General features: G+C 32.9%; 1 protein-coding gene across 1 annotated transcript; it reads right to left on the bottom strand.

The window, feature by feature from the left end:
* Positions 1-209: 209 nt before the first annotated feature.
* On the bottom strand, positions 210-14199 carry nau (myogenic-determination protein nautilus). The gene is made up of 6 exons (XM_081976406.1): positions 13417-14199; positions 13263-13360; positions 12229-12350; positions 11457-11636; positions 2081-2153; positions 210-420 (listed from the first exon to the last, which is right to left on the bottom strand). The coding sequence occupies exons 1-6, from the start codon at positions 13551-13553 to the stop codon at positions 314-316; spliced, it is 717 nt and encodes a 238-aa protein (XP_081832532.1). The 5' UTR covers positions 13554-14199; the 3' UTR covers positions 210-313.
* Between the last annotated feature and the right edge of the window lie 1479 nt (positions 14200-15678).

The raw sequence follows: 15678 nt of genomic DNA, 5'->3' as shown, positions 1-15678 counted from the left end.
AAGGAATTATCAAGAGAAAGACCTGTAGAATGTGACAGGAACCCGTCATTGTCAGCTCTTTCTGTCACATTCTCTTGAGAATTCCGTTCCCTGTTTCCAAGAATTAGCAGGCCCCTGGATAGAGTGTGATTGTTAATTAAAAAAATGAATACCTAGTTTATTACAGGTAAAGGAACTTTTACCTTTGAAAATATTTAAAATAGACCCAATAGGGAACAACTTTTTATTATTAACTAATAATACACTTAGAAAATAGTATTAATTCGGATTTCAGATGGTAAACAGTTTGAGTATAAAAAGATTGAGCAAAGATTCAGGTTCTCGGAAATTCATTTTCTGTCCTAGTCCTTTTTGAGGCAATGTTTTGCACTATAAGGTTCAGACAATCCAGACTTGAGGTGGTGCTTTGCGTTTCGTATCCTGCAACATAAAAACCACTAAAATAAGATAAACCATCCGATATTTTAACTAAAAAAAAGTTTTCGGTAATATAAGAGCGTGGAATAACTGGAAGCAACATAAAACGTCGTATGCCTCGTCGGAAACGTTTTATTGCCGAAATTGAAATTTGGTACGTAAAGTAAAAGACGGCGGAGTCATTTTATTTATTGACTATCCAACGAAATTTTAAGATCCTTCGTTTGAGACTAGAATAGATTTTATTACCGTAATATCAAACCTTCACCATAAAGTGTGCATCTAAACGACCAGTTAAAAGTATAAACAAGGAAATGACATTCGAGTAACGGGTATAAGGAAAAGTTTTAGAGAGTGGAAAATCGACAGATTTTGACAGGCAATATAATCAACATAAAGATTACACAAAGTCCACCGCCGTTATTTATAACCATTTAAACAGGGATTTTGCTGTTTTGATATCGTTTATTTTCGGAGATGCGACATTTATTTTGCCTTTTGCACCAGACGAAAGAAATAAACAAAACTGACGGTAATAAATAAAGCGACCCGCTTTATAGTGCACGGCCCATACGGGAATGCCAGGAATAGAGCGCGACCCCTTATGGATAATTTGTCGTTCGTTTCATTTCGGCCTCATTTACTTAATTACCAAAAAAAAAGTCGTTTTTTTCACACTTTGATGTATCAAAAAAAGTGAAACCCCACCTAAAACGATTATTTCCAGCTTGCATCAATATTGGAAGCACACACTCATAACTTTAAATCCCAAGAAAACACAATCGAGGAAGACGCATAACGGTTTTAAAATAAAAAGCGGAAAGACCTAAGCCCGGGGTTTACTAAAGACTCACGATCTGCCTGTAATCGCTTTTGAGGGGACTTTCAGATCACTTTTCGGTTGAAAAACACGTCACTCTACCTACGTGATAGGTTTAGGAAATTTATGTTCCAGATGTTGAACAAAACTATTCTGATCACATCTCCAATCAGCCCTAAACTAACGCAAATTAGAGAACATGCTGCGGTATTTAAATTTTATTGCCGCTGTTTAGTATAAAAGCTAAATGGCCGTTGACAGGCCACTTAAAAGAACCGAAAAGCGGAAAGCACCTCTTGAAAAGCGTGTACACCACTTTCAAAGTGGATGAGGAACGAAAAGTCAAAATATGGGGTGGAGTTGGGATTTTTATTGCATCCGGTACACGAGATAAAACCTTCGATGCCAAGGCCTAACCGAAACGGTACCACCATAAAGCACTTCAAAGTGCCAACGGTATTCCGGCTCTTCTGGGTCTCTAGTAGGCTTCGGATGCCATTTAAAAAGACTCTTTAGTTTGTTAAAAGATCTTTATGTTTGAAAATAGAGTGTCACCGAGCTACTGAAATTAATGGTGTTTATAGACTGGTTATCGTGAAATATTTTGACAGATCGACAAAACAACATTTTTGCCGGAGCCATGTGTGATTGCCTAGGGTTGTATATTTTTGGCGGTTTAATATTCTAAAAATATTTAGTTGAGTCGTTAGGGTGAATGATTTTACTCTTCTGCAATCACTGAATTATTTACTGTATAATACATATAAAAAATTACATGTTTAAAACTACTACTACTTTAAAAGGTACTAGGAAAACTAATAAATCTCTGAAGAAGGTACTTACCATTATGGGGACTATACTTTGGTTCACTTAGCTGCTGAAGTCTTTCGCACAGGTACTGACTAGTGGACATGTCCTGCAAAAAATACATTTAAATCTTTAGAAACCTCAAACTGCTTTATTTATCTTAATTCAGAAAAAGTTGATTAGAGTAAGCAGTGTTTGGAACTATAAAGCTCATATTCCAAACAAAGCGTTCTAGATGATATAGTCTTGTCGTTAGATATTTGGAGCTTTGTCTTTTGTTAACATTTTATACAGTGTGTGCCTCTGGGATTAGGGCATCAAATTAACGACATGACAAAATTTATTATCCCAAAGACTGAGAAATCCACCAACCAATCAACAATAGATAAAAGATAAAAATAAGGAAGAATTTCTTAAGTCATTTTCACCATTTTTCAGTGTATGTAAGAATGTCCTAAGCACTAGCTGAATTTAGCTCCAAAATATCGTTATTTTTGAGGTTATTAAAGAGAGCGTTTTTAGAGCAATGTTTAGAAGCAAGTCAAACGTTAGTTCTCTCTCTCTAGTCGTTAGCTTCATGTATGAATCGTCATGATCCTATGTTAGTCTCATGTTGTGTTTTTAGCAGTTTTCCTCCATTCCTCTCTATCTGACGTGTTTCTAATGCTGTCTTGTAAAGATTTTCCTTTAAACTGCTTCACCTGGTCCAGCCATCGTTTTGGAGAACGTCCTTTAGGTCGTGTTCCTTCTACCTTCCCTTGGATCATAAGTTTTTCGAGATTGTCATCTTTCCTCCTGCTGACATATCCAAAATACTTGGACAATCAGTTGTTTTGATTTTAGTTGACAATCTGACTTGGATGTTAAGTTCTTCGAGTATGGATACGTTAGTTCTGCGGTCTGCCCAGGGAATCCTCAGTAGTCTTCTCCAGACCCACATCTCAAACGCATCCAACTTGGCAATGTCTGTGGCTTTTAAGGTCCAGGATTCTGTTGCGTATAGCGCAATTGGAAAAACGAGGGTGTTTGCTAATTTGCATTTTGTTGTGGTTGTTATATGCCGATCATTTCAAATTTTGTTGAGTTTGGTCATAGCCGATTTGGCAAGAGCTATCCTTCTTCTAATTTCTTGACTTGATCCGCCATTTCTGCTGATGTGAGCACCTAGATAAGTTATTTCCTCCACGTTCTCGACATCTTTAATATTAGGCATTTCTTCCATGCTGTGTGTGCGATCTATTTACATAAGTTTCGTTTTCTGACGGTTCAGTTGTAGACCGAACTTCAAGCTCACTCTCTCTACTCTCTCAACAAGACTCGACATTTCTCATCCTTCTGCCACCTATGACAACTCCTCCTTCCCAGCCGTCCAAGGCTTTCCTTATGATATATTCTCCATATAGGTACGTTAAACAATAAGGGTGACAGAACACAACCCTGCCGTACACCACGTTCCTCATTGAAAGGTTTAGAGGTTCTCTTGTTCTCTCTAAACGTTAGTTAAGAGAGCACAAATAAAAGAATTACTTACACAATTAGACAAATAAGTGGAGCGAATCGATACTGAAATTAAATATGACAAAAAAAAAACAGTTGCATCAAGATCAGGTTAATATGACGGTTGTTTAACAATGGACGATGTTGCTTTATGTCATAGCCACTAGACACCATTGTTGTTTTTCTGCCAAACTTCTTGTACAAAAATTTCGTTTCATTTGACGTACGTTTATGGTTTTAGTCGAGCATACCAAGAAGATTAATTATTATTTAAAATAAACATCAATACAGTGGATCTCCAAAACAGTCAGGAAAAGAAATGTTGACAATTTTTAAATTTGAGCTGTTTAAAGATCACGTGTTTGTCTTTTATTATAATAAACATATTGACCTTCCTACTCAGTTTGGCTAACGAGAAGCTAAAACAAACTTTATTGACATTTAATTATTTATTTTGAATAAATAGAGAAAGCGCAATAACATAATATGCCAATGTCTCTTGTTATAAACCATCAAAATGTCAGTTATCCTAAACTTTAGCCTACTTTTGAGTCTTATCATTATTCTTTATTATAGGAAATTCCATTACCGAAGGAATGGGTTGTAAACGAATTTCGATCATAATACCGTTTCAATTTCTTCTCTAAAAAAGTTTGAGTAAAATTTTATTAAATATTCTACGCCACTGTAATTCTTTTATTATTAACCGTATGTCAGTAAGGCAAATTTCGACATTCCCCCTTTGTAGTTATGTAAATAAGGTCTATTTTTTTTATCGTTAGTTTTTATTATAAAAAATTCCATTGTCGCTACTGGATTTGGGCTTATTCACTTTTTTATTTCTAAAATAAATTTATTAAAAGCTTATACAGGATTTTTCACTAAAAATGCTTTATAAGGTTTGATAGTGCATCAGAAGATAACTCAAGTTTGCTAGAGTCAAAATTTAAAACTCAAAATTTTGCTTTGTTACGGACATACAGAATGTTATAGTATACAGGGTGTCCCACGACGAAAGACATCGATTGATATTGGAAAAAGTATAAATAGGAGAGTTTTGAAAATTTGGTATGATACTGATGTCGGCATGCCCAATCTAACTAAAATATTTTCAAGATGGTTGCATTTCCGTTTATACCGGAAGTCGATCACAACTTTCTTATTTTAAATAAAACACCCTATATATTATTACATATTTGTAATGCCCAATTTGTAATACTAATGTAGCTATCTGTAGCTGTTTTCGAAATATTTGATGTTTTTCCAAAAAAGTGACAGTTGCAACGCTCAACATATTTTTGTACTCTGTCAAAACCGTATTTCATTTTACAATGAAACTTTGGGTTATTGTAAATAAAGGATCGTTTTATTAAACTGAGGGTGCGTAATGACTCATTTGTATACAGGGTCGTCAAAAAAAAATCATAAACTTGCTACTAAAAATATGAAAATTTCAAGTTTTTTAAATAGAAACCCACATTTTTTATGACGGAATCATTTTGAGCATTAAAAATTACTATACGTTTCAATTTACTTGCCTATACCTAAATCCAACCCATTTCGTTTTATTTGAGAATAAACGGCTTTTTCATTGCCTCAAAACATAAGCCAAAATGCAATGTTTTGATGCCAACTGTCAGTGAGGATGACAATCAGAAGAATTATTTTGTTTACGTTCAAGATTAGCTGTAATTGGTCTATTTCTTTACGCACGCTGAAGATTGTCTAGGATTCTGTTCAACCGTTGGCAATTGCCTACTTATCCGTTCTCTAAACTGTTAAGAAATGAACCAATATCCCTGGAGGAGTAGAAAATAGCTATTTATGTAACCAGTTACGAAAAGATCGATTTTGTGTAACGAATGAATGTTTGTAGGGCGAGCGCAGCGAGGTCCTACAATTTGAATGAGTTACACAATAAGACATTTTCGAAACGTGTTGCATACATAATTTTTTCTAATTTTGACCAAAAAGCGGTAAAAACCATCTTTTAAAGTAATTTAACACAAATATTCACTTTCATAGCACCTTGTATAAACAGTGACAACGACATGTTATGATGGATGTCGCCCATATGTTTCTACGGAAATGCATAAAAACAGGGAGTGATGAAATGAACTTTTCATAACTAGTTACATAAAGTAAAACGTTTTGTCACTCTAATCAGTTTTGAAAAGTGTCACTTTATATGCCAAAATTAGAAAAATAATTTTAATATAAATATCGCAATTTTTTTAAAACTCCAAAACTTCTGGACATGTTTGGACGTAACTTTGTAGGAGGAAACTGTCAAACTGCATCAAAGCGGCACGTTTACCAGTGGCGTCCATACAGTCATTCCTGTTGTTACTTTTTGCTAAAGCGTTTTCGAATAAAATTTGTTTATTATTCGACAAAATGTTTAATAAAAAAAAAACAATACGACACTGTTTCCTGCAATTTAAAAATAATGTTGGTCTATTCTTTTTTCTTAGCCATCAAAAATCTAGAATTTTGTTCGAAATAACTTTTGACCATATTTTATATAGCAAACTTGGTTTATTTTTTGATGCACCATCAAGCCCTGAAATATGACGCATTTATCAAGGACCACACTGTATATTGATAATTATAAATATTACCATACCAAATGCGATGAATTTACAGATTTTCTAATATACATAGAACACCCTGTGTTTTCTTTGAAAGAGATTATACAAAAATTTTAATTTATCATTGTCAATATCTTTCATCATTTTTAAATTACCTTTCTAATAATTTAGGATTCCTGGATAATAATTAAAGCAAATCTCATTTGAAGCAGTTACCCACAATGCACTTTTTATTATCCCAATTTGTTATTATGAAAGTGGGAAAATTTTCATTTTCTGTGTCACATAATCCAATTTTTTCTAAATTCCGGATGTTCAAGTAAAAATAGAATTTTGTGGTGCAAATAGACAATACGACGAACAAAACGCCAGTGTTGATTCAACAAATAATTAACGGTCTGGAGAAAATTGCTGGTTTACACGACGCTTTCCCGGCGTTGACACAACGCGTTAGCACAACCAATGAATATTCCTGAAAACTGTTTAGTTCCGTTGCGACAAATTGGGTCGTAAATAACAAATTCGATTTCTTAACCTTTCCGTCCTTAGGGAAATTTGTTATTCAAGGATCTTTCCAGACCTTTTACTTTAATTCAAAATTGATAAAATCTCTACGTGCATTTGTGTAGCGAAACAAAACGAGGGCTAAACGCTGAATGAACTAGTAATAAGCTGACTCGTTAAGTGAATTCAGTTGAAACAAAAACCGGCCCGAGAGTATCGTCAAGAAGAACAAAAGGTCTCAAACTAACAATCAACATTGTTTCAAAGTGAATAGTAAATAAGTGCAACATCATTCTGGCTAGGGGCCAACCAGGCACCCTGGATTAATCTAAAGTCGCAAAACCCACCAGCTTCTTAAATTAAATTCCGCAACTCTCTAGATTTATATGAGTATTAATAGCCGAGAAATTTATGTCGGCTTGCCTACTATTTCTTGTATCCTCGGTTTAGCCCCGTGTTATTACGTTTATTTCTTTATTTGTTTAAATGTCGCGCGCGCTGTAGGTACACTCTTGCAGATGGCCCGCTCTGATAAATCACCTTTCGTAGGTGCTTTTTCCTGGTTAATGCCGCAGACTCCGCTTTTCCCTAATTAAACATCTATAATATCACCTGCTTTCAATTTCAGTTATGTAATTAACGAAAACGCTGATTATCCTCGAAATGAACATACCACACACAAACTTGATTTTTTTTTGTGCTCGATGACTTATCACTCCATTAGTGTCTAGGGGAATTAATCATAAAATCTCGACGTTTTTGGCTTGATACTGGAAACGACATCCACAGATGGGTTGCATGTGTTTGTTTGATAGTGGCAATTGTATTCATTTTAACTGTACTTGAAAGAGTTGCAGAGTAACGATATACTGGATGGTTAACTTGTAATTTAAACAATCTAGTGAAGAAATTAGTTCTTTTGGTTTTATCATACCCTAAAATTTAACTTTATAAAATAAATATTCCTCAAAATAGTAATTGATTTTGCTATGGATATTAGTAACTGCCTATACCTGAAAGTGCAAAGTTAATGATGTACAAATTAATTTAAAATACAGTGTGTCCCAATGTATTAGGATGTCGGTAACCGTAAGAGCTACAGAGTCGGTTAAATGGGGAAAGTTTTAGAAAATTTTATGTGAAACTTATTTCCCGTTTCCAAATTAAATTATCTTTCTCCGTTTTCCGGAAAATTAGGAAAACGTCAGAGGCTGCATTTTAAACAATTGCTTAGAGTTCTTTAACAAAACCAAAGAAAGTTTTGAAACAGAGAGAGACAGAGACAGAGAGACATTAAGGCCCTTTTTCCCTAGAATTCAATGACATATACAGGGTGGTCCAGTTTTAAATGTCAATAATTCACCAATCGATAGCCCCACATTATGGCATTTTCCTGAAGAACGCTTCTTAAGGAAGACACAGACCTCCAAAATTCAGTTTTAAAATCGTAAATAATTTTTTTTTGCTACAATTATCAGACCGTTGGATCAATTTTGATCAATTTGGGAACAAGTACACTGAAAATAGTCAAAAAACAGGATTTTTTGACTAATGTTTACTGGCGTTCAATTTTTTAGACTATAGGTAGTGTAAAATTGATTATTCAATTCAAACTTTTTTTTTATTCAATTACACTGGTAACAGTCCGAATTTTCGGACTAATTTAATTCTAAAAATTAGTGTTTAAGACTTGATATCGTAGCATTTAATGTCAAAATTGTTTACTTTCATTAATGAAGAGTCTGAAACTTAATTTTTACTATAGAAAACAGTTTAAAATTCGATTTTTCAGTCTTAAAGCACAGTGGAGCGTCTAGAAGTCAATTTAATAGTGACAAAGCTTGAAATGGCATGTTAAAGGCTATGGAAAATGTTAACATAGTTTTTTAATTCTGCTATGTCAAAAACTTGGTGAAGATAACCCTAAAACTCGATTTTGCAAGCTGAAAGCAGTTTTAAAGCCCTAAAAATAGTCCAGAATTCTAAGAAAATGAAAAGCAAAGTAAAAAAACCTGAAAAGTTAGTTTTCAAGTCAATTTTCATGAATCTAATGTCAATATCCTGTATTTAAGACTATTTTCAATACTAAAATATTGAAATGTATTTTCAAATTATGAACACTTAATGATATAAAATAATGCAAAATTTAAGTTTCTGATGTCACTTTTCATTGGTTCAGAGTCACTTTTTGGTGTCCAAGTCAATTTTCAAGGTTGAAATGTGTGATGATTTGTAGTCAAAAATTCTAGATAAAGTAGTTTTTCATGCTACAAATCAATTTTCCCTACTAAAGTTTTTCAACTTATCTGAAAACTATAACGACTGACTACAAAGACAGTTTTTAAGCCTCTTAAGTCAATTTTCACAGTTTTCAAGTCAATTGTGAAGGCTAAAGTCTTTCAATTTGTCTGAAAACTGTGAAAACTGGTTACAAAGACAATTTTTAAGCCTCTCAAGTCAATTTTCACCGTTACAAAGTAAATTCCCTGGTTTCTAAGTCAATTTTCAAAACTAAAGTCTTTCAATTTGTCTGGAATCTATGAAAACTGGCTACAAAGACATTTTTTAAGCTTCTTAAGTAAATTTTCACCGTTTTCAAGACAATTTTTAAGTTGGGTTGGGTTGGTTTTGGGTCTTTGAACGTAATAACTCAATTATTTCGTAAACGAAGTTTCAAATCAGAATTTTATAAGAGATACTTATTTTGTCAAATTGAACAAGTAAAGTAAAAAAAATGAAATTTTTGAAAAATATCCATTGACGTAGAGAATAAGGCAGAAAAATGAAAACCATCTTTCCACTACCACTGGACAGTTTTGACAAACGTCATTAACATCACATAATGAGAATTAATTACATTAACTCTAGATATAAGTACTGTATTATTGAAATTGTACATACATATAGATAGCTTATAAATAGTGTATATTATTAATCTCTAAATGATGTTATTACTATGGGCAGAAAGGCCACTAGGGCCGATAGCCTTTTCTTTTGGAGAATAAAGATTGTATATATATATATATATGAGAATTAATTTCTTATGTATTTGTTCTAAATTGGATTAAAATTGCTCCAGCGGTCTGACAGTTATGACAAGAAACCGATTTTTTAAACTGAACATGTATTTGGCAAACATTATACAAAAAACAATTTTTTTTAAGCGCTTTTCAAAAATACAAACATTTAAGATGGCGCCATCATCCATATCTCGGAAACCAATGACGATGGATTTTTTCTAATTACGTCATCGTGTTCTACGTAAAAAAGTGCCTTAGTAATGACTTAGTTTCAAAACTCTCTTTGGCTTTCTTAAAGACTTTCTCAACACTCTCAAATATTTTTTGTTTGGTGATCTCTCGGGTTAGGTTAGGCTAGGTTAGGTAATTTTTCTTAGAAATTACTGGGGGGTTTTTGAAAACCATGCGTTTCTTTATATGATACCTTTAGAATAGAAATGTTTTATTTTGATTTTAATGGAACTTTAGAGAACAATCAAAATTCTCGTAATACAATGCAACGTACCAGCACAGTTTTGGTAAACTTTCCGTAACTTTTATTAGGTTAATAGATAGAACACCAAATAAAAATGTTTTATTATTTTATGATTTCTTCTTTCTATGTCAAAACAATCAAACCCATCATATGACAAACAGATGTTCTGAAATTTTCCTAGTTATCAAATGCACTAGGGAATGCAACCGGTTTGCAGTGCATTTTTTCTTACGTTGTACATACATGCACGCAAAAAGAACTTCTACTGAAAGTCACTAACAAACCTAATTCTACAGGGTGTCCCGCGAAGTAAGGGACAAAATTTCACTACGTGTTCTTTAGGTGAATTCGAGTTCTGAAATTTAATAGTGATATTGTGCCAAAAACTACAATGGCTATCATCCACATCATTAAAAGGGCTAGACTATGCTTACAGTGGGAAAATGGACAATTTGAACAATTATTATAAACAGTTATTTTCCAAGTAGTATTAATTTTTTTTGTAAAAAAAATATTTTTGTTAGGTTATTGTTGTTTTCAACACAATAACACTATTAAATAAAAAAAACATATCTTGTTAAGGAAGCATTTGCAGACCCCTGTTCATAGAACATTTTCGACTGGAATTTACCTAATTTTGTCCCTTACCTCGCGGGACACCCTGTATAAGAAACGCTCTTTCAACCTATTTTTTGTTCATTAAATATGGTGAATCGTTGAAAATGACCAAACATTTTGCTGCTTTGTTATTTTTTAATAATATTTATAAAAGTAAGTGACTCTGAAATCCTATACAGCATTGGATACTTTAATAAGTCTTTGTCAGCGATTTTATATAATTTTTTCCAAATTTTCGGAGTATTATAAAGTGACATTCTCAAAACTAACCTTAAAACGGATGATTGTACCATTTTATTTTTTAGATAGAAGAATTCCAAAATGGTAGTAAATACAGGATGTTCCATTTGAAGTTGGTAGATTTCGGCAATATCATAAAATCGAGAATAATTTAGTTTGGTGCTAAGGCAAAAAATTATTCAGCTGTTCTCTAGATAGTCTAATGTTCGCTCAATTTAAAAACTGAAAATCCACGATCAAATTGAAAGTCTCATATTCCACAGCAAGTTATATTTCTCATTTTGATATAACCGGAAACTTGCCCGTGGGGATTCCGGGTTAGACGCGTTTTTTCCTCGCTTTTCTGCTTTCGAAAATTGCGAACTCTCATTTCGAGCGTTCGCAAAGTGAATCGTAATGGGAATAAAACTATCAAAGTTGGCAACAAAAGTAATCGCAAGAACGGTCACGAATTTTTCCGTACTTACCATATATTCGGTAGCGGCGTTGAAGCCGCCCCTTCGGTCCGGGGTGGTTTTGGCTCCTTGGAGGATTTCTTCCAGGTATTCGATGTACTCGATCGCGCTTCTCAGGATTTCTACTTTGGGCAGTCGTTGACTGGGGTTGTTGCACGTTCGACGTTTCAGAAGTTCAAAGGCTTCGTTCACCTAACCAAAAATTCCCATTCTTAGCCAATTTCTTTCAAAAATCCGTAAATCTTGTTAGCTGAAAAGACTTTTACGGCGAAGCCACTTTGCCTAATTCAATTTTCTATATTCAAGGCCCAATATATTAAATGGTAATGGGACGTGATATATCATCTAAAGGGCCATTTTTATTCCAGAAATTCTGATATAAAATTTGTAAAATTTAAAATTGCTTGCCAAATTGGATTTATTTAAACATTATACGATTGTTTTCCTGACAGAAAGTTTACTGATTAGTAATATTGGATATTAAATATGCGTATTACAAAACGTGTTAACTTTGCAAAATATCTTGTCTTATTATCAATCTTATTTTCTTTTATCTTCCAGTAATAGATTTTCTCAGTCTTTCTGTGGATTTAAATTAGAAATCGGTTGATTAAGTTACAGTGTAAGCTTGGTCACTCTCAAGCAGGTTATCTATTATAAGTTAGTCTACCATGGAAACTTAGAATGCTACATTTACTTAGTGACAGTTTAATCGTGTTACTGACTTCTTTTGTCCATTTTTGTGGGTGTTTTACGATTCTCAAGTTGATGTTTCCTAACTTACCTTTCGTAATCTTCTTCGTTCTCTTAATGTAGCAGCTTTCCGCCGATCAATTGCAACTGACTTCTTTTTGCACGCTTTACAGGCCCATGCCAAGCATTTTCTTGGTCCATTAATTGTACATCCTAAACCAAGAAAAAGTCTTGAAGTCAAGAAAAATGTTCTGTAAAATTGTTACTATTGGCTGTTAAAAATTAATCGTTTTATCGATATTTAGAAAGCACAAAGTATTACACATTCCTACTAGTTGGATACATATTCCTAAAAAGTGTTAGTCGACTTTTTCAATAACTATAAAAAATTTTACGTAAATATTTTTCAAATTTTAATTTTTAGTACTACACCCTCTGTCTCATAGTGTTACTTTACAGGAATGTTTAAAATTGTCTCAACAATTTTTTGGTTTTTGATCAATATTTTAGGTCAGGTTTTTAATTTGCAATTTCTAGTGATTTCTTAATTGTTTTTTCTATTTTTTAATAAATAAATACTAACTTTTTCGTTGTTTGGAAACTTCTGATATTTTAAGCACAGCTTTTCAGTCATTTTAAAAATTGTGCCAAACTAGTACAATAATAGTTATTGTTTTAATTTCAGTGAATCACAAAATGTTTACAGATTCTTCAAACTGTCTTATCATGGTCAAAAGTGAAGTTGTAAGGTTCTTATTTTAGACTTGACGAATTATCACATTATACAAATTATCAAACCTTATATTCGGTCTGTCATAATTAATACATAATGTATTTGTTCATTCTACAATATAACCAGCACAGATCAACACGTGCATTTGCTAATATACAAAGAGTCCTTCTTCGATTTTGCTTTCATTTTACAGGGTTTCAAAGTTGTAATGTAAATTTAAAAAACACTTTTTGTAGTTTTTGAATTAAAAAAATATGCAAAAGACTTAACAACAAACATTTCCATTTTGTTCTAATAAAACTTTCTTACTCTGTAGGTACCTCAAAATAAAGTATTAATCTTCATGGGAAGGTTTTTAGTTAAAACTTGGGACATCACATAGAATCATTTACCTGCATGTTGTGGTTCCAAGATATGATTCAACTCCTTTTCATCATCACTCTCTATCGAACTTTCGGCGCTGACATACCCAGTGTCACCTGCTAAAGACCTGCAAATACTACTGTATCGCATACCTTCTTTTTGGCACTTTTCTTTTAAACTCACCCTGTATTTTTCACTTCGTCACCCAACACTTTTTTATCACTATCACTTGCGCACTTATTGTAACTACTTGCATCCTTGTATTCGAACTCTTTCTTAAACTCACACCCGTGATAAAAATTATTAAAATAATGGTTCATTGTTAACAATTAGCTAAAAATTGGGAGTTTAACTAAAGTTGTCCCATAGCATTCGACCGGTTCGAAAACGCTACTGATATTATTTAGCGATCCTTTGATTAAAGGAAGAGCGTGTTCCCGTTTCTATCCTTGTCTATTTCGGATTTGGGACGTCTTTAATCGAGCAATGGGCGTGGTTAAATTTAGCGTTTTTGAAAGCGCTCGGAAGTTGACTTAAGTGCTTTTACTTGTCCTGCCCGACTTAAGGGTGAAACGTGCTTGAAGAGGGTGTCAGCCACTGTAGCAAGAAAAATGTCTTCCTTTTTTTAGGATCATGTCCAACGTTACTATTTTCAGGAAAGCAATATTAAAAGACAAGTCTCAGTGGTGTTGACAGTTGAACAAATTTCAATCAAACCTCCACCCAATTACCATAATTTACTTGACCTGTCAATTTTAGTAATTTATCGAAAAGTATACAATATTTCAGGAGGAGAGTGTTTGGCTTTGACTATAAATCTGGCTAGGATAGATGTGGGAGTAGGTAGGTGGAGTTAAAAGCACGTTTAAATCATCGAGACCGGAGTTTTTACCGTCATAAATTGATATAAACTGAGATGTTAGCGTAACGCTTTCACGATGAAAATTAAAACACATAAATCGTTCATTTTGTTGTGGTTAATATCCAATTTGATGACGAGGAAATAATACGTTCTTTCTGTCTACTTTAATTTTTGCTGCTATATCAGTTAGTTTGAATGAAACATACTGCTAAATCCATTAATACAAATTACCTCTTATTTTCTCAGTTTATAACTAACTTTTTATTATTCTGTCTGGTCAATAGCTAATTAATGGATAGGTTGAAGAAAAGTCAGAAAGTTTCAAACAAAAAAGTTACACCACGCTTTTTTTAGCACTTAGAATAATTTCAGTTGCTAAAAGAACAAGTTGGGTCTTAATGATTTTTCTTAAAAATGTAATAAAATAATTCATTAAGAAAAGAAATTTTAATTGTAAAGTGATGATTTTTTAAAAAAATTTTAAAGTAGGACAATTTGGTTTGCGATCAATTTTTTGGCTAGGTACATGTGTTTTGACAGAATTTTAACAACATTTGATTAAATTATTGGTCAATTTGTACGAGAAGTTTTTTGGTTTATTATATTTTTCGATCAAATATTCATTTGGCTACTTGCGGATTTCAATCATAAAAGTGTTATGCAGTCAAAAAATTTTGAGAAAGCTTTTGGGCTAAAACCAACCCTTTTCAGTTATCGAATTCAAATTTGCTGAATATTGTTAATCTGAGAAAAACGACTAGTAGCGGCCCAAAAATATTTTTTAAGGCTAGAATGATGGTAAAAACATACTGTATTTTCTGTCAATCGGTTGGTGTAATTAGATTCTAAATAGTTATAGTAAATTTGAGAAAAATATGTCGACTGAGAAATATAAAAAACAAACTCGAATACCCTATGTGGGAAACGAGAAGGTTAGGTTAAGTTAGGATACCTGTTAGATAGGAAACTGAAAAAGGGTTAACCAACTAATAGTGGTTATAGAATTATTTAATCGAAACTATATAGACAAATTGGCTGTCATTATCCAAGGGTACCAGGTTTTATATAAATAAATCTGAATTATATTCCAAAAAAAATTGTATTTAATGGCCTCATGACAGATACAAATTGTAAAAGATTAACATATCAACCTGGCAATGTGTGATAGTTAAAAACTGAGGAAACATGCTAAAGTAAAGGATTTGAGTAAATTCCAATATGGTAACGCACACACGATGACGTAACCGACATATACAGTGGATTGCTCTGTACCTTCATATAAGAACACTAAAACAAGTAATTTGATATGCCACATTCATTATATAAAAAAAAATCAAACAAAAACAGGATGACGTAACAATGAAACCTGCTGTAAATGATTTGAATTTGACGTTTGCTTTTTTAGTTGACACATGGTTACGTCATCTTGTTTTTGTTTATCCTCCATACAACTAAAACTCAACACAATTGAAACTGCAGAAAACGGTATTTTTACATTATTATTAAACAGGTTTTATGACTGTAAAACTCGCGATTTAGAAACGCCCTGTAGAGTCTATTGTAAACTGTTGAAAACAGAACAA

This window comes from Ips typographus, linkage group LG3 (genome assembly GCF_016097725.1).
Source record: "Ips typographus isolate SLU linkage group LG3, UJ_Ityp_2.0, whole genome shotgun sequence".
NCBI classification, from domain to species: Eukaryota; Metazoa; Arthropoda; class Insecta; order Coleoptera; family Curculionidae; genus Ips; species Ips typographus.
Note: the sequence above shows the minus strand (reverse complement) of the source record. Positions and strands in the feature narration are given on the sequence as shown.